The 16,831-nt window shown below is 43.8% G+C and overlaps 1 protein-coding gene across 1 annotated transcript in view; it reads right to left on the bottom strand.

Moving 5' to 3' along the window:
• Positions 1 to 12,883: 12,883 nt before the first annotated feature.
• ARHGEF38 (Rho guanine nucleotide exchange factor 38) overlaps positions 12,884 to 16,831 on the bottom strand; it is a 51,815-nt gene continuing 47,867 nt past the window's right edge. Inside the window, exon 14 of the mRNA XM_006264019.4 lies at positions 12,884 to 16,024. Within this exon, the coding sequence (XP_006264081.2) occupies positions 15,839 to 16,024 (186 nt within the window). The 3' untranslated portion in view covers positions 12,884 to 15,838. The remainder of the gene's footprint in view (positions 16,025 to 16,831) is intronic.

Genomic DNA, 16,831 nt, shown 5'->3' on the forward strand with positions numbered 1-16,831 from the left:
CCAAGATAGATGGATGCTTTTTCCTTTGCATTTGTTTAAATTAATACTGTATATAAATGCATCAAGGAAGTATAAAGAAGATGCACTAGAATGCTTAAAAAATATGGTCAGCAAACATAAATGTTAAGTTTAGATTATGATGTGTTTCTTCTCTTGGTGTCCCTTGTGAGGAATCTGTCAATACTGGAAAGTTAATAAAGCCATGTCCTAAATAGGCTAAAAGTGCATTTTTAAATGTTGAAATCCAAGAATAGACTGGACTTGTAATTTTACTATGCAAGCTAGTGTAGTATAATGTTTACCTTGACCAACAAATGCAGCTTGTCTTATTTATACTTCCTTTTTTAAGATGGGTCAGCCAATATGTTAAATTTCACTTTTAACTACTAAAAATAACTTCAGGGCTTCAAGTAGTAGATTATTTATTTTAAAAGAATCACCTTTGGCTGCTAGTGTAAATTGTTGTTTGCTTTTAACTTACAGTTTTGTGGAAAGGTTCCCTTTTCTCCATTTTTATTCTCTAGGTCACAGACAATAGTTTAAAAGTAACAGCAGCAAGAGGAAATAAAGATATCTTTATTGTCTCTGGATCAGTTCCATTTATCTTTTTTCCTGGTACAGAAGGTTTTTTAATGATTGTGTAGAGGAGGAACATTAAACCAGTTTCTGTGTGCAAATGCAAGGAATTTTTCTCTTCTAAATGCTAATCTGTAGGAAAGTTGCATATACTATAAAATGGAGCATAAGAATAAGGTTTTTTTAATATTTAGTTTATTCATGTATAAACCATTTTTCCCTGACTGTAAAATTTACTCCCACAGAAGTGGCCTCAATCTTGCTTTTGAAAACCTGATGGTAGTTTTGCTCATATGTATATGAGAGCCCAGGGCCTTTATCTGAATCTTGAAATTGTCACCTGTTTTTGGTATGTCTGGAGTAAGAACAGGAGGGAGGTGGTTGTTTGCCTGTTTGTTTTAAATTGAGTAGCTAATCCTACTTAAGATATCATTTGACATCTCACCTAGATTTAGTTTTAATGCCTGTATAATTGCATCATTCAGTAAGGATGAATCCTAGGTTATCTCCTTTGCTTTTGGAATATAAAATTAGGGTCAACATTTTATAACGGTCTATCTCTTTTTTCATGGTAAGGCCAGACCTATGCCAGAAAGGGTTTGCTGAGAAAGCCATACTTGCTGAAATGACAGCAGAGACGCAATTTGTACGAGCAAGAGAATGTTTTACCAGTATCTCTTTTCCAGTTTCCAAATATGCTATGTTGGAAGAAGACGACTTGTTTGTCTGTATGTGTGCACAAACACACAAATTATTACATGTACATTAGGCCTTTTTGCTGATATGAAATGTTATATTTGTTATTCTCTAAGACACTTGTATGCCTACCAAAATGTCTAGTATAGCCTGGTCTGTAAGGCAGATGCTTAGCCTAAATATATGAGACAGAAGCTGCTGAAAAACAAAGCAGAATTCAGGAACGATTGTTTTCTGCTTTATGGTCAGGGCAAAATGTATAAAAATCTACCCGTTGACAAGAAGGAAGTATATATACATTTTAGGATGTTCAATAGAATTCACCTTGCAGAACTGAGAACCTACTGCCAGACTGTACTTTGGGGCTCCAAAATTATAGCTGAAAATATGGCGTCCTCTTTAGAGCAGATGACTGAAAAGCATTACTCAAAGGCTGTATGCCAACTCTGAACTGATCTTGATTTAAGAAAACAAACTTATGGAGTTCAAGCCTTAGTGCTCTTATAATGGTATCATCTAATAGGGCAGTAGTCACCAACCAGTCTATCTTGATCAATTGGTTGATCATGGAGCCTCTGACAGTCAATCTCAGTCTGTCAGAGGCTCCACAGTCGGGAGTGACACGTGGCTGGGCTGAGCCATGCCCCTGCTGCCCAGGCCGGGCCGGGTGAGTGGGGTCAGAGCCCAGGTGGCTTGTCCAGAAGGAAAGGCAGGGGTGGGGGAGTAGATCCTGGGGTGCCCTCTCTTACAAAAAGTGATCTTCACCATAAAAAGGTTGGAGACCACTGTGGTGGGGGTTGAACTTATATGACCTTCTCTTACCCTTTTGGAGTATAAAATTAAGTCAAACAATTTCTCTTTGACTTGACTTTTTTCTGACTTTATAAACTGATACACAACTATTTTCTACCTTCTTAAGAAGACAAAGTCTGATATGATTGCCCTGCTCAATGGTATTCCCAGGGACATTACTGGAAATGCTCATAGGGTAAGGTGCATTAGAATCTAGCACAAATCCTTATACAAAACAAGCCTTCTACTATTAGAATTAATGCTTGAAGCTAGGGTTGGACACAGGCAGGCTTTGTTCCAGAGTTATGACGTTGGACAAACAGCTGCATAAAAAGCTGCTAATGGAAGACGCTTGCCTATGAACTGTTAAGATCAGTGCTATGGACTCTGATTTAACTAAATTTAAGGGGGATTTTGCTGCAAGTTGGTGGGTTTGAGTATCTCATTTTGTTTGTAACTGAATGCAGTGCTTTGTTTCAGGAGGGCCTTGTGTGAACCAGTACAAGTCATGAACTAGGCAAGCTTTGTTCTAGGGCAATGGTTCTCAACCTTTTTAACCTCGAGCCACCCCTCAGAATATGCCAGCTCTTTGTTTTCACTAATTTTTGACTACAGAAAAATAATAGAGCAATTCTTCTGTTGTAAGGAACTCAGAAAGCTCACACCAGGGCAGATTGTTTATAACACTATAGATTTATATTTGAAATCACTAGGATTATCTTGTAAAAAGTTTGGACACCTGCACCATCCCATGGCACCCTTGAAAGGATCTCAAGATATCTCAGGGTGCTGCAGCAACCTCATTGAGAATCACTGTTCTAGGGTGACAAGTAGAGGTGCACCGATACATCGATTGCATATTGGATCGGCACTGATAAAAGGAAAATTAACATTATTGGCAATTGGCTTTTTTTGGCTGGTGTAGCTGATAATGTCATAGATAAATGCCTCATGCATGCACACAGCCACAGCATGCACATGGGCAGAAATGCAGCATGGCAGCTTGGAAAGTAGCTTCCTGCTGGTATGGCTGTGAAGGGAGAGGGTATGGGGGGGGACAGATCGAAGCCCTCATAGTGAGGGAGGGAGTAGGGTAGGGGCCGGTGTTCCCTCTAAGGTGTGCGGTCACGCTCAAGTAAAAATCTGGCCGCGCACAAACTTTTCAAGGCTGTGCACCCACCCAGAAGGGAGCTGGGCACAGAGTCCGGTGGAGGTACAGGGGTCTGCGTGGGACACTTACCGAAGGTAAGCTCACTCCTCATGCAAGGCAGGGCAGGCAGTGGCTCCAAGGTGAGGCAGGGGCAGGGATAGAGACAGGGCTGGGGGCTGAGGCTGGGGCCTGGTGAGGGGTCTGCCGGCTCTGGAGAACTGCTCCGCTCCCCCGCATCGCCCCGGGGAGCGAGTAGGCACATGGCATCAGGGCTGGGGAGCAGAGCAGTTCCCTGGAGCCAGCAGAGCCTCAGACAGGGCAGGCAGTAGCTCCTCCCTGAGATGAGGCAAGGCAAGGACAGGGGCTGGGGTGGGCTCCCCTGACTCTGGGGATCTGTTCCACTCCCCGTGCAATGCAGGGGAGCAGAGCAGTTCTGAGGGATTCCTGCTGTTCCCCAGGAAAATAACCAAAATAAGATATCTGCAGTTGATATGGATGGCCAACCATCTTTCTAGATATGGCACAGACTTCTGGAATCTGTAGACCAGTGACCCTCAACCAGGCTGCTCCAGCTCCCTGGGGTTTCTTGAGATCCTTTCAAGGGTCCTGTGAGGTGCCACAAAATGTTAACATTGTTGGGTGTGCAAATATGATTCACAAACCTAGAGATTTCACGTAGGAAGTCATAGCGTTAAAGACATTTTGGCTGCTTACAGATGTCAAACCCCTGCCCCCAAAATGGCACTTTAATCTTGGTGTGCCCCTGCACCAAGAGCAGTGCATGTCCAGAAGAAGCACTCCATTCTATCTATTGATTGTGTCTGGGCCATGGCTACCCCACAGCACTCCACTGCGCTGCTCTGGGCAGCAGTTAGCTGGAGGAGGGTGGTGGCTGAACCCTGCCTGCTCCCACCTGGACACTTACTTTGGGACACTTGCTGGTGGACTGCACCACGCCAAAAGGGGGAGGCGGGACCAAAGCGGTACACTCACGGACCACTACTTAGAGGGAATATTGGTAGGGGCAGGCGCTGCCCAGCCAGGGTGGTGAATGCAACCCGGGGGCGGAGCTGCAGTTGTTGCCTGGGGAGGCGTGGGGGGGAATCCCACCACTCTGCATACCCCCAGGAGAGGCATGGGGGGCATGTGCTCCCAGATTTGTGCATGGGTGAGGATGGGGTGGCTGCTGTGCTCTCAGGGCCAGAGGCTGCACCAGCCTCTTCCTGGTGGGAGGACTGGGCCAAGGCTGCACTCAGGGTGGGCAGGGCTTGTGTGAGCAGTGGCAGCACTGAGAGGGATGGCTATGGGGGGCTACAGTGGATTTTGGGTCCTCCCATGGCCACCCCTCCCAGCACTTCTACCATCTGCCCCACCCCCACCTGCCCCGAGCACAGCTCCAGCCTAGCCCCCATGCCAGGAAGAGATGAGCACAGCCCCTGAACCTGCAGCAGGCAGCCCACCCTCTCCCCACACACAAATCTGGGTGGGGGGCACATGCCCCCCTTGCCTCCTCTGGGGATGCATGCAGTGGTCAGGAGCCACCTATGCCCCCCGGCTAAGACGCCCATGACTCTGCCCCAGGGTCGCATTTACTGCCCTGGCTGGGCAGCACCTGGCTCTTCCCCTGCCCCACTCCCTCACTCACCGTGGGGGCCTCAATCTGCTGCTCCCCCCACTATGCCCGTTCCCTCTCGCAGACTGGCCAGACTCTGCTCTCCAAGCTTCCAGGCTGCATATCTGTTATTGGATCAGTATCGGCCAATATGGCTGCTTAATAATTGTCCATCGGTATCAGCCAAAAAATCTTTATCAGTACATCTCGAGTGACAAGCCAACCAGCCTTATGAAAAGGAGTCCTTTGTGAACACAGCAAATTTACCTGGGAATTCACCAGAGAAAGTATCCAGGACACGGTGGGAGGTTTGATTGTTTGTTTTCCTAAGATGTTTCAAAGGAGGGAAGCCAACGAAGATGGAGGAATGTTTTGAACCACATTCATTGTAAAGACAAAGATTGCTTCATCTGTACAAAGTGCAAGCTGGTGTCCATCTCGGTGAGTGAGTCTAGGCACAACTGTTGACCCTCTGCACTGCCAGACAAAATGAAGTATTACTGGACAACACCCATAAGAGGATGGTGTCAGAGAGGCGAAAGAAAAAGTAGAAACAACATCTGCCTAAGGATCAGACGCATACCCTGCCTACCAGAAGATAGGAGTTACAAGCCCTAAGGTTGGGGCTTCCACAACTACATGTAAGACAAATAGACAGTGCTGATGGCAGGGGACATCATATTGATGGGGGACAAAGGCACCTCTCCATCTTTCAGACTATCTTTTGTTCAGTTCTCAAAAAGTATGCTACATTAGTGGAGCCCAATGTCAGGACATGACAGAAAGATTGCCAGTGCTCACCCTTCCCTCAGGCTGTTACCCTTTCCTGCTTGTTCAAGAAGGCATCAGTGATACTGCCAGGAATGACCCTTCACATTTTGGAGGAGGCTACAAGGCACTGAAGATACAGATATTTGGGGTGCAGATAGTGTTTTCTCTTACGGCCAAGAGGGAGGATCAAAAGGAACAGGTACTTTTGCATCGTGGAAGCAAACTCCTGGTTCAGGTCAGGTCAATGGGAAATCTTGGATTCTTTGTGAGAATCCTGACTGATATTCTAGGCAAGAGAATCGCTGTCCAGAGATGGATCCATCCAAAGAAAAATGAGAAATGACAAACACCACCAGCCATGGTGTAATTAGGACTAAGAAATGAGAACCAAGAGAAGAGGCATAAGGTTAAAGAAGGGTTGGGGAATCTACATATAGCAAAAAGAGATGCAAAAGGAAAACCAGTAAGGTAAACTGCAAAATATCTTCAAAGTGTATGTATAAATACAAGGAGCATGGGGAACAAGCAGGATGAACTGGAAGTAAAGAAATTGACCTTGATAGAATAGCTCCTAATTTGGTATATCAACACTGAGAGGGCTGAGTCGTTACAGAATCATAGAGTTGGGGTGGAAATGTGCTTATTCCTGGGTCCAAAAGAAAAAAAAGCACCAGATCTGCTGAGCTTGTGGGTAAAGATAAGAAATTTGTGGGGTGGGGGAAAGAATAGTAGTGGTTTGATGGTAAGCATCTAACATAAATTAGCGGATGAGAGAAGTGGAGAAGGCATTCTTCCAACAGGTAATCAGACTATCTAAAACTTATGTAATTGGACTAATGGTCCTAACAGTACCAAATTTTTTTTTAAATGTAATTAAATAGTACTATTTTTCCTTCTGTCTGTTGGAAGATGTATACAGCACCCCATAAACTGTTCAACAAGTTCTTAATATTGCAGAATAAAGGGGTCCAGGAGGGCTTGCGGTACCTGAAGTAGGAGGTTCAAAAAGAAATTATTCCAATGCAGTGGAAAGATTAGAAGAACTTCAGGAAAGCAATCTGGCTTGACCACTTACTACTTAGCTACTTCAAAATCAAGAGAGAAACACAGAACAATGGAAGGGAAGGGATGGCAAGGCCCTAAGGAAGTATAACAAAGAATAGACCTCACAGTGGGAGAAAAATCAAGAAAGCAAAGGTGAAAAATAAAATAGAACTATCAAGGAATGTTGGTCAGCAAGCTCAAATATGTTGGTCAAATACGTCAGATAAAAGAAAGACCAGGGATACTGTGGGTGTCCTTCTAAACGATGAAGATAAGCTAGTTTAAGAGAATTCAGACAGGTAATAAAATTAATGTAAACAAGGAAAGGAAAGGGCTACAGAACATGATAAATCAGGAGGAGCGTGTCAGCTTTTGACAACTCTGTATGAACTAAAGTCAGCAGGCCCTAACAAAATCCATCTTAGGGTGCTGTAGGAACCAGCTGAAGAAATCTTGGAGCCACTGATGGTAATATTTGCAAAGTCTTGGAAGACAGGAAAGATCTCAGACAACTGAAGACAGGCTAAGATAGAGCCTGTCTTTTAAAAGGACACTAAGGAATTATAAACTGACTTCAGTACTTGGGAAGGGTACTGAAAATCAGAGCAAATTCAAAGCCAGTACTAGATACTCCAAACTTCAGAGCAAATTCTAAAGTAGGGCTGTCCAACTAAAGGCACACAAGCCTGTGAAGACTTAACATGCAACCTGTAGGCTGCCACCTGGCCACCACTCACCAGTCCACCCCACCCCACCTTTGCTTCCGCTGCTTTGCTGGCCAAAGTCTCTGAAACCAGGACAGCATGATGTGAGGGGGCTTAGTGATCCTGCTGCTCATGCAGCAGTGCTAGTGATGGTAGAAGGGGGGGTCTGGTACTGCCCATTCAGTAACAGCTTGCAACAAGGGGTTGTGCTGGCCATGTGGCAGAGCCTGGGAAAACCATACAGCATGCAGGCCATCTGTTGTGCATACCAGGGCCTGTGATAGGTTTGGGGTGTGGCCTGCAGTCTCTCAGGAGTTGGACAGCCCTGTTCTAAACCAGTCAATCTGTAAACAGTCAAACTAACTTGATTTGCTTCTTTGATGGGGTAACTAGTTTGGGGAATGCAGTGGACATCATGTACTTGGTAACACTTCTGACATAGTCCAAAATAACATTCTCATAAGTAAACTGGAGAAATATGGACTAGATGGAATCCCTGTTAAATGGCTATTCAATTAGTTTAATTTCTATAAGCAAAGAGTTATTACAAATAGGTACAGGTATTTCTCACTTAACGTTGTCCCGGTAAGCGTTGTTTCGTTATGATGTCGCTGATCTATTAGAGAACATACTCGTTTAAAGTTGCGCAATGTTGAGGGATAACATTGTTTGGCTGCCACCTGCTAGTAGGTAACTACTGTGACGTAATTGGGTTTGCTTAACATCGTTTCCTATTTTTCAAGAACGTAACAACAACGTTAAGCAAGGAGTAGCTGTATATGTGAGAATAGGAGGTTTCAAGTGAGTCTCTACAGGGGTCTAAAGATTAGTGTTTTCATTACTTACTAGGTTACAGAAATAGAGATCTTCCTGATAAAGTTTGCAGACAACATAAAACTGGGAGAGGTTGCAAACATTTTGGAGGTTCCAGTTAGAATTCAAAAGACTCTTGATTAATTGGAGAACTGGGCTATGCATGACAAAATGAAATTCAGCAAAGAATGCATTCAGCAAATGCAAGGTGCTACACCTAAAGAAGAAAAAATGCACACATATAGAAATGGAATAATTGGCTAAGCTGTAGTACTACTGAGAAGAATCTGGGTGTTTTCATGGGTCACAGACCCAACAGGAGACAGTATACTGTCACCTGCAGTGACAGGAGACAGTTAATGTAATGTAGCTGCAAAAAAACCCCTAAAGCAAATGTCATTTTGGGCTGTCTCCTGCAGTGTCCTGCTTCATATACTGCCCTCTGTGGAAATGGGTCTAAATCAGTGACACTCAACCTTCTAGAGTGGCTGGCTGGGTGTTTGCAACCTGGCTGCACTGTGGGCCACCACTCCCCTTCAGTAAGGAAGGGGGAGACGGAGGTAGCTGTCAATGTAAAAAGGGAGAAAGATAAGAGAACATGGCTGCCTATACATCTACCCGGGGGAAGGGGAGCAGGAACATATTTTTATTTAGAGCAGTTCCTGGAGAGCTACTTTAACTAAAGCAGCTCACCATCACATGTATTAAGCGCCCACATATTGTAAAATGGCTGCAGGACACTTTATCTGAAGCTCATTCAATGAGGTTTAGATAAAGTGTTCCTGCAGCAATTTTAAAACATGTGGGGGCTTAATACATGTGGCAGTGAGGCAACGCTGGAGCGTTCTAATTAAAACATGAACAAGCATGTGTATAGCCAGCCAAGGTCCAGCTGCAAAGGGGATTATTGGTACAGCACAGAGCAGGGAAGGAGACATTTTTATTTAAATGTTGAGGAAAATTTCTGAACTGAAGAACAGGAGGACAATGGAAAAACTGCTTACGGAAGTTATGAAATACCAGTGCAGGGCTGGCCAACCTACAGCAAAGGTGCCACAAATAGCATGGAGAGTCTCTGTGGCAAAGTATAGACATTCAAAAAGCCTAAGCCTGAATCAATTCAATCTTTGCAGACTAAGCCAACCTGTGTAGATTGAATCAGCAAGTGAACAGACATTCTCTTTTGATTCCAGAAATGCAACCACATGCCTTCAGTGGCTCAGGCCAGAAGCCGGGGGGCACTAGAGCAAGCCCTCAGCTAGAGGGAAGATGAGCTGGGGGTAGGGGGCATGGGTAGCTCCTGGGAGGCTAAGAATGATTGGGGAGGGGCTTAAACCCCCACCCTAGTCTGCACGGTCCCCAGTCAGGGTGTGCCTGGATGAGGAAGGGGGAAGCAGCCCCCCCTCCCTGGTCACTCAATGGGCAAGGAGCATGGCCAGCCCCAGCAGCAGCCTGAAGCAAATGGGGGGATGGAGAGGGGTTTTATTCCCCCCTCCATCCCATGTCCCACCAGCTCAGACCTCAGCCAAGGTTTGCCAGGCAGGGCACAGCAGACTCTGTCAGACATTTCTTTGCTTCAGGCTGCTGCTGGGGCTGGTCACACCTCTCCCCACCCCCCGCCACTTGAGCGTTGAGCAGGGCAAAATGCCTGACAGGGGCTACTGCGTGCCTGCCTGGCAGACCCCAGCTGGAGCCCAAGCTGGTGGGATGGGGGGGGGGGGGGGGGGATTAAACTCCCCTCCATCTCCCTATTCACTTCAAGCTGCTGCTGGGGTTAGCCACATCTCCTGCCGCTCAAGTGACAAGGTGGGGGGGAGGGGGATGTAATTCCTGACAAGGGCTGCTATGCCCCTGCCAAGCAGACCCTGGATGGGGTCCCCAGGGGGAGAGAGGGAGGGGAGAAGAAACCCTGTCCCTGCCCCCTTAACCTTAGAGGGCCATGCCAGGTTGGCATGTGACCAAGCTCCTCACCCTTGCTCCAGGTAGAGAGCAGAGGGGTAGGGTCAGCCCTGATCTCTGGAGCAGGACAGCACAGCCCTGGCCCAAGCTGCAAAGTATTCTAGGATGCTGGGGGACTCTGATTTAACTTAAACCAGGAATGGGTTTAGGACAGAAGTCCCATCAACCTGTTTGACCTCAATCAGTTAAGTCTGATACTACATTCAAACAGGTTTATCTTAAACCAGTTTTAGCCATTTTAAAACTAGTTTATGTGCAGTGAACTTCTGTTCTGTTAAAGGTTTAAACCCGTTTCTGATCACTTAAACTGATTTATGTGTAATTTCTGTCCCTAGCCTGGGTGGCATGCGGCAAACAGGGCAGGTGACAGGTGGGACTGTGGCAGATAGAGCAGGGAGCAAAAGGCTGAGAAACAGATAGGGTAAAGGAGAGGGATTGGAGTGGCATGCAGGGAGGGTGCAGGGCTAATTTGTGGCATGCTTGCCAAAAACGTTGGTCCCTACTCTACTAATGAATTTGTAAATAAGATAGATATCTACTGCAAGCACAACATATTATCAGTTTGAAGTAACTCTTCATTTCCTCTACTCTGCTACTTCTGTGATTACACTGTATTCCCTATAGTTGATAACAGATTAGAAGATAGGTCTTGGATAACTGATCAAATATGGCTCCATGCTTCTGTAGGAAAATAATGGTTTTGAAAAAAGACAGGACAAACATTTGCAAAAATAGAACTTTTATTACAATAATTTAAAAGGAGTTTTTTAAAAGTTGTGTATAAAGAATATTGCTATAAATGAATTTTACCATCATAAATCTGGATTTACCCCAATTATCATGTTATTCTGCTACAATTATTGGCTCCATTTCTACAACCCAACCTGCAAGTAATTCCACTCTAGGACTGCACCTATGTAATTTAATCTATGTATTTATTTGAGCTTGGCTAATATAAAAACTTTAGATTTTTAAGGACACATTAACAGAGTGAAACTTCCTATTCTGGGAAAGAATAATTCCCAAAGCTGCTTGCTTTGAAAAGGCAGGCCTGATTATGACCACCAAATGAAGGAAAGTAGTGCATAGTCCAGAGACTTGTATCATTTGGTTTCTGAATGTATTTGGTTTTGAAATGACTGCACAGAGCAATACTTTAAAAAATGATCCTATCTCAAAAGAACCCCACTCTGACAACCTGGGGCCTACATTTGCAAACACTGAAGCCTGTGCTTCACTGACTGCAAGCAAGTAGCATGCACGTGTTCCAGGGTTGCAGAATTAGTGCCTAGTGGCTTGCTAAAGTGCAGTCTACTCCTGCTCCCATTGAAACCAAAGTTTTGCCACTGATCGACTGGCGGAGGTGCAGGCCTTTGGAACCCTGGAACTCTGTCTGCACTTAAGGGTAAGCTAATAAATATATGCAATTTTGTAATGCCAAGTTCAATTCCACTAATGCAACTAGTGCTTAGAAGCCCGGCTCTAATTAAGTCTTCAGCATTTTAAGCGTAGATTGGCCCTAAGCAGGTCTAAGTAAAAGATTTTTGTGAATTCCTCTACTGTAGGCAAGACTTGGCTTCAGAGAGTTGTCCTTTATCTCAGCAAAATTCTTCACCCAAATTTATATATTTTATATACAGATGAAAGTGGACAAATAAATATAAAAATACATTCTCTTTTCAATACAATTGCTTTACATTCTCAACCAACTACAGTGGTTGAAACATAACAAGATGTTAGAAATGATTAAAAATTAGCTCATTGCACAAATCAATACTGAGCGCCTATAAGAGAAACTTCTTGAGAATCCAAAGTGATTGTGTTAGAGGAAGAAAGTAGATATAATTAAAGCTATAGAGCATCTTAAATAGAAAAAGAAAAATATTACAGGCACTAGCATTTAAGGCACATTTTCAACACAGAGAGGAATAAGCTCCGAAATCCTATTAATATTCAATAGGACATTGGTGTCCAATTACTTAGATTTATTATTAAAGCCTATCTTTCATTCCTCATTAAATCAAGACAATGAAGCCCAGATTCTGCTGCCATCTTGAGATACCTTCACAAAGCCTGATCTTTCATAGGATGTGCACGTGGCACTACCTCAGTCAGGGCCCTTTCAGATGGCTCTTGCTAAGCACCCAAACATTCAAGCATCCAAGATCGCATTTCAGTGTCTTGCTCCTAGTTATTTAATTTAGCGACATGTGTGCATACATATATACCTAGCATATAAAACTTCATCAGTTTCCTTGTAAGAGTAGAAGCCTAGTACAAACAATCTTTGTAAAATACTTTCCTTTTTAGCCACAAGATCTCATAATATGTCCCAAATTGTAAGGCACATTGAAATGTAAGACATGTTGATAATCCCAATAACAAAACTTGTTTAATTAAAAAACAAAAAGTACAATATGTTATTGACATATATTCAACTCTATGCTCTTTGGACCCATTCCTCCTATAGGAAGGAGGAGAGTTAAGAACAGGGACAGGCAAAACCCGGCCCACAGGCCAGATCCGATTAGCAGTGGACTCTATTTCCCAGCTGCCCCTGCTTATGGTTGGGGCTGGTCTCCGTGGAGACCCCAGTCACAGCTGCCCAGGAAAGCTCAAGGCTGGGGTTGTCATGGAGATCAGCGTGCTGGCAGTGCACATGACAGAGCAGTGCAGGGGGCTGCTCCAGAGCCACTTGGAACTTGCGATGGGGTCAGCTTGCTCTAGAGCCAGGGCAGAGATGTGATCTGTAACCTGCATGCTCTGGGCCGTGATCCCCTGCTTCACGCCCCTGCCCACAGTGTGCAGGCTACAGATCGCAGCTCTGCCCTGCCTGCAGAGTAAGCTAAGCCCTTCACAAGATCCCAGCAGCTCCAGAGCAACCCCTGCCCTGCTCTGCCATGCATGCTGCCAGCATGGCTGCAGCTGGTCTTCATGGCAACCCCAGCCTTGAGCTTTCCCATGCAGCTGCAGCTGGGGCCTCCATGGAGACCAGTCCCAACCAAGAGGGCAGAGGCAGCTGGGAAATGAAGTCTGGCTGCTGGCCGGATCAGCCGTTTTGCCCACCCCTCGTTAAGAAGGTTGCACAGCACCAAGTTGATATTTCAATCTACCCTAAAGCAGTAACTTTTCCAATACCACCCTTATTCTAAACAGATAGAATTTGGATGGTAATAGTTGTTGAGGGGGTTTTTTTTGTTTTTTGTTCTTTTCTGTTTTTTACTTGTTACAGAACCTGCATGAGCTAAGTAGAGTTAGGTAAGGTAATATAACCACACCACCATCGTTTGTTTCAATTGTGCTAGTTAGAGCAGTGGTTTTCAAACTTTCTGAAGTCATGGAACCCTTTCATATCACTTCATGGAGCTGGGCAACCCAGCCTGACAATGGCAATGCACCACCTCCTAGCTTTCTGTACCATTACCCCCAATTTCTTTATGCATGAGCAACTGGTGCCTCCTGAATCTAGGGGGGGCACCTGCAGAAGCTGTTGGCCTTGACAGGGGGGGCACCAGCCCTGCCAACAGCATTGGTGTCGGCCATCGAGGAGGACACTGGCCCCATTATGGGAGGGCACATGCACCCCTGTGTACCCCCTACCAGTTGCCTATGTCTTTATGGACTCATGATGACCTATCATTGAACTCCAGGGTTCTATGGAACATAGCTTGAAAACCACTGAATTAGAGCGTCAAGCTCTGGATGTCCATGCCAGCGAATTCTAAAGCCTTCTCTGGCACATGAGGTAACCACATGCAAAGTATGTGAGCTTGTCTCCATGATCTGCCACGCCTATGCTTTATGCAGATTCCAGAGTTTTTTCTCCTTTTCTTAGCAAAGAAAATATTAAAGCTACATATATAGTAAACTCTTTTGTTTTAATAGTACTGTCATTTCAATGGTCAATCAGGAACTGTCCATGATGATGTAGGGTGCAGCAAATGCCAGGGAAAGGTTTATATTTTATTTAGACTGCAAATTCTTTGGGGCCAGGACTGTCTTGATCGTGTTTGCACAATGCCTATTACACAATGGTTCTACTCTATGACTGAGTCTGCTAGGTGCTATGGTAATACTAATAAATAAGTACTAAATAAATAATAAGGTGTGCTAATATGATGTTACATGATCATTCATTTCTGGTTAGATGGGTCTGATCCAGTGATCACAGTAAACTGTGGGAATCTTTCCACTGACTTCAATGTACAGTAGGTAGGAACCTGTTGGGATTGTACTTTAGTAATTTCATCTTTCCTTACCATTTTGCATTTATTATTTTCACTGATAAAAACAGTTTAAAAGTACTTCAGTAACGCAAAAGTTGGCCCCAAATTCTGCAAAAATCTAAACAATCTAATTATTGCACAGTCAAAATAAATAAATTCTTTTCCTTTTTTCATTGTTTAAGCTAATGGTTATGGTTATATGCTCCAGGAATATGAATGATGGCACTGCCTGAGGAAGATGCCTCATAGTATCATGAGTCTTGGCATGCTGATGCACTTCTCAGGGTATTATAACCTCTACCTTTTCCCTGCCAAGAGGTTGGATAAGGAATAGGTATTCAAAAAAGGCACTGCTTCATTTTATTTTAACAGATTTGATTTCAGTGCGTGTCTACATGTGCATTAATGTACTTTTCCTTATGTGTATTAAATTTAGTAATTCCAAGGTGAGGTACTAAATAAATGTGCATTAGGCTGTCCTAATGCACAGTAGCAAAAGCACATGTTTTTTTAGTGATGCTTAATGCTCAGTAGCCTACTTTACTGTGCATTAGCATATTTGCATGGTTTTTACGTGACACTTTAATGCACAGTAAAATGGGCTACTGTGCATTAAAGTGCAAATGTAGACATACCTAGTGCACAGTTATCTAACTAAAAATATATATCTGGAGATTCAAATCTGGTGCATATTTACATTGGCATGGAAGATTACATGTTATAGGCTATGTATGTAATTTTCAGAAGATTCCTATTTATAATCTACTTTTAGGTTTTTCAATTTTAGCATAGTGTTCCTTTCCTATTAAGGAGTTTGTACCTGCCACAACTTCAGCTTTAAAACAGTCTTTTTGAGTCACCAACCACAAAAAAACCAGACTCCTTAAAGCACGAAAAACCTATTTTTCTATCTCTGATCATTCAAAAATGGCCTCATTGACTTTTTGTAAATCTTCATTACAAACCTCACTTGGGATACAGTTAGGCACATGATATTTCAGCCCCAAAGCAAAAGCTCTGACAAATGTGTAAGTAGCTAAAGATAGGATGGAAGAGCCAGCTCAGTATGAACTGTAGCATCCCCATAGACCTGTACTTTTCCAAGGTTAATTCTCATGGGCTCTACAGTTATTTTCTAAAGGCCATGGAGGTAGCAGCCCTAGAAAAGTATAAGCTTAGTGGTGATTTGTATTTGTGCACTAAATCCTGACTTAGTACAGTACTTCATAAAAAAGCAAATGAAGGGGTATTAAAATAGTAAGTCCTTCAGGACATTCATCAGAGTGGCTTCCTGTTAATGTTCTCTGCCTCAGATTTTGACAAGGTGATGGCCCTTTGAGTATGGAAGTTCTCAGGAATATCTACATGCCTTTCCAGCTATCATGGCTGATGTCAATCACTTACATGTTCACCTTGCTTGCTGTAAACTGAAACAGATTATTATCCAGACTGAGGTTTTTTTTCAGAGAAACTAGTTCTACAACCTCTTCGGTTCCTAAGCATATGTCATCTTGCCAAGATAATTAGCTGGTACATAGCCTTTCTGTCCTTTGGCTTCTGCTAACCACCATTCTTTATTGCCACTCAAGTCAGAAAACTGCAGTATCCGAACCCGCTGGTACTCTTGAAGACTCAGTTCCTGATCACTTCTTGCTTGAAATGCATACACAGCATAGAAAGTCTGAAAAATGAAACAACCAACATAAAGAAAACTGGAATTCATACATATAACCATATTCTGTCCTATTTCAGTGTGGAAAATGTGCTATGTGGGCGCATACAATATAAAAACCAGGTAAAACAAAATTGGCAATTACAAGTAAAGGGCACAAGGAAATCCCTGAGGAGAAAAAAGCAAGTCCTTTATACCACCTAGCATATGCTAAGCATATTTGTTCAAAGGTACCTGGAGCCAAAGCTCCCTCATGGAGGGCAACCGGTTCCCAAGTCCCAAGCATTTAAAGGTCGCAGTGGTTACATTCTCAGCCTTAGGTGTTCTGTGAGGAATGCCTAAGGCTGAGGAACTTATATTGCAACAGTCTGACCTGGAGGTAATAATGTCATGGGTAACTTTGGGGAATTCCTTATAGGTCTGGTCCTGACCTTGCCTGAGTAGCTAAAAACAGCACAAAGTTGAGCTAACTTCTTGAATGGGATCACACACTGTACTCTGTCAAGGTAAGGAAAGTGGCTGTACTCCCAGGAGTAGCTAAAGGCATTTTGCCTCCATGAAAATGGTGCAGTCTGTACTATTTTGTAGGGGATAAAAATATACTGGTCTGAAGGGGACAGAGGGAGAAGAGTTTGACTTATCATTTAAAACCATGCATCAGCTGATCTGGTTTAACTGTTTTGCCTGCCTGCCCTTAACCTACAGCAAGTGAAGCGAACTGCAGAAACCTTCCTCTAGATGGGACAGGGAAAATTACTGCAGATTAACTTTGCATACTAGATAAAACCCTTATGTCCAATTCAGCTGTAATTCCCC

This window comes from Alligator mississippiensis, chromosome 2 (genome assembly GCF_030867095.1).
Source record: "Alligator mississippiensis isolate rAllMis1 chromosome 2, rAllMis1, whole genome shotgun sequence".
NCBI classification, from domain to species: domain Eukaryota; kingdom Metazoa; phylum Chordata; order Crocodylia; family Alligatoridae; genus Alligator; species Alligator mississippiensis.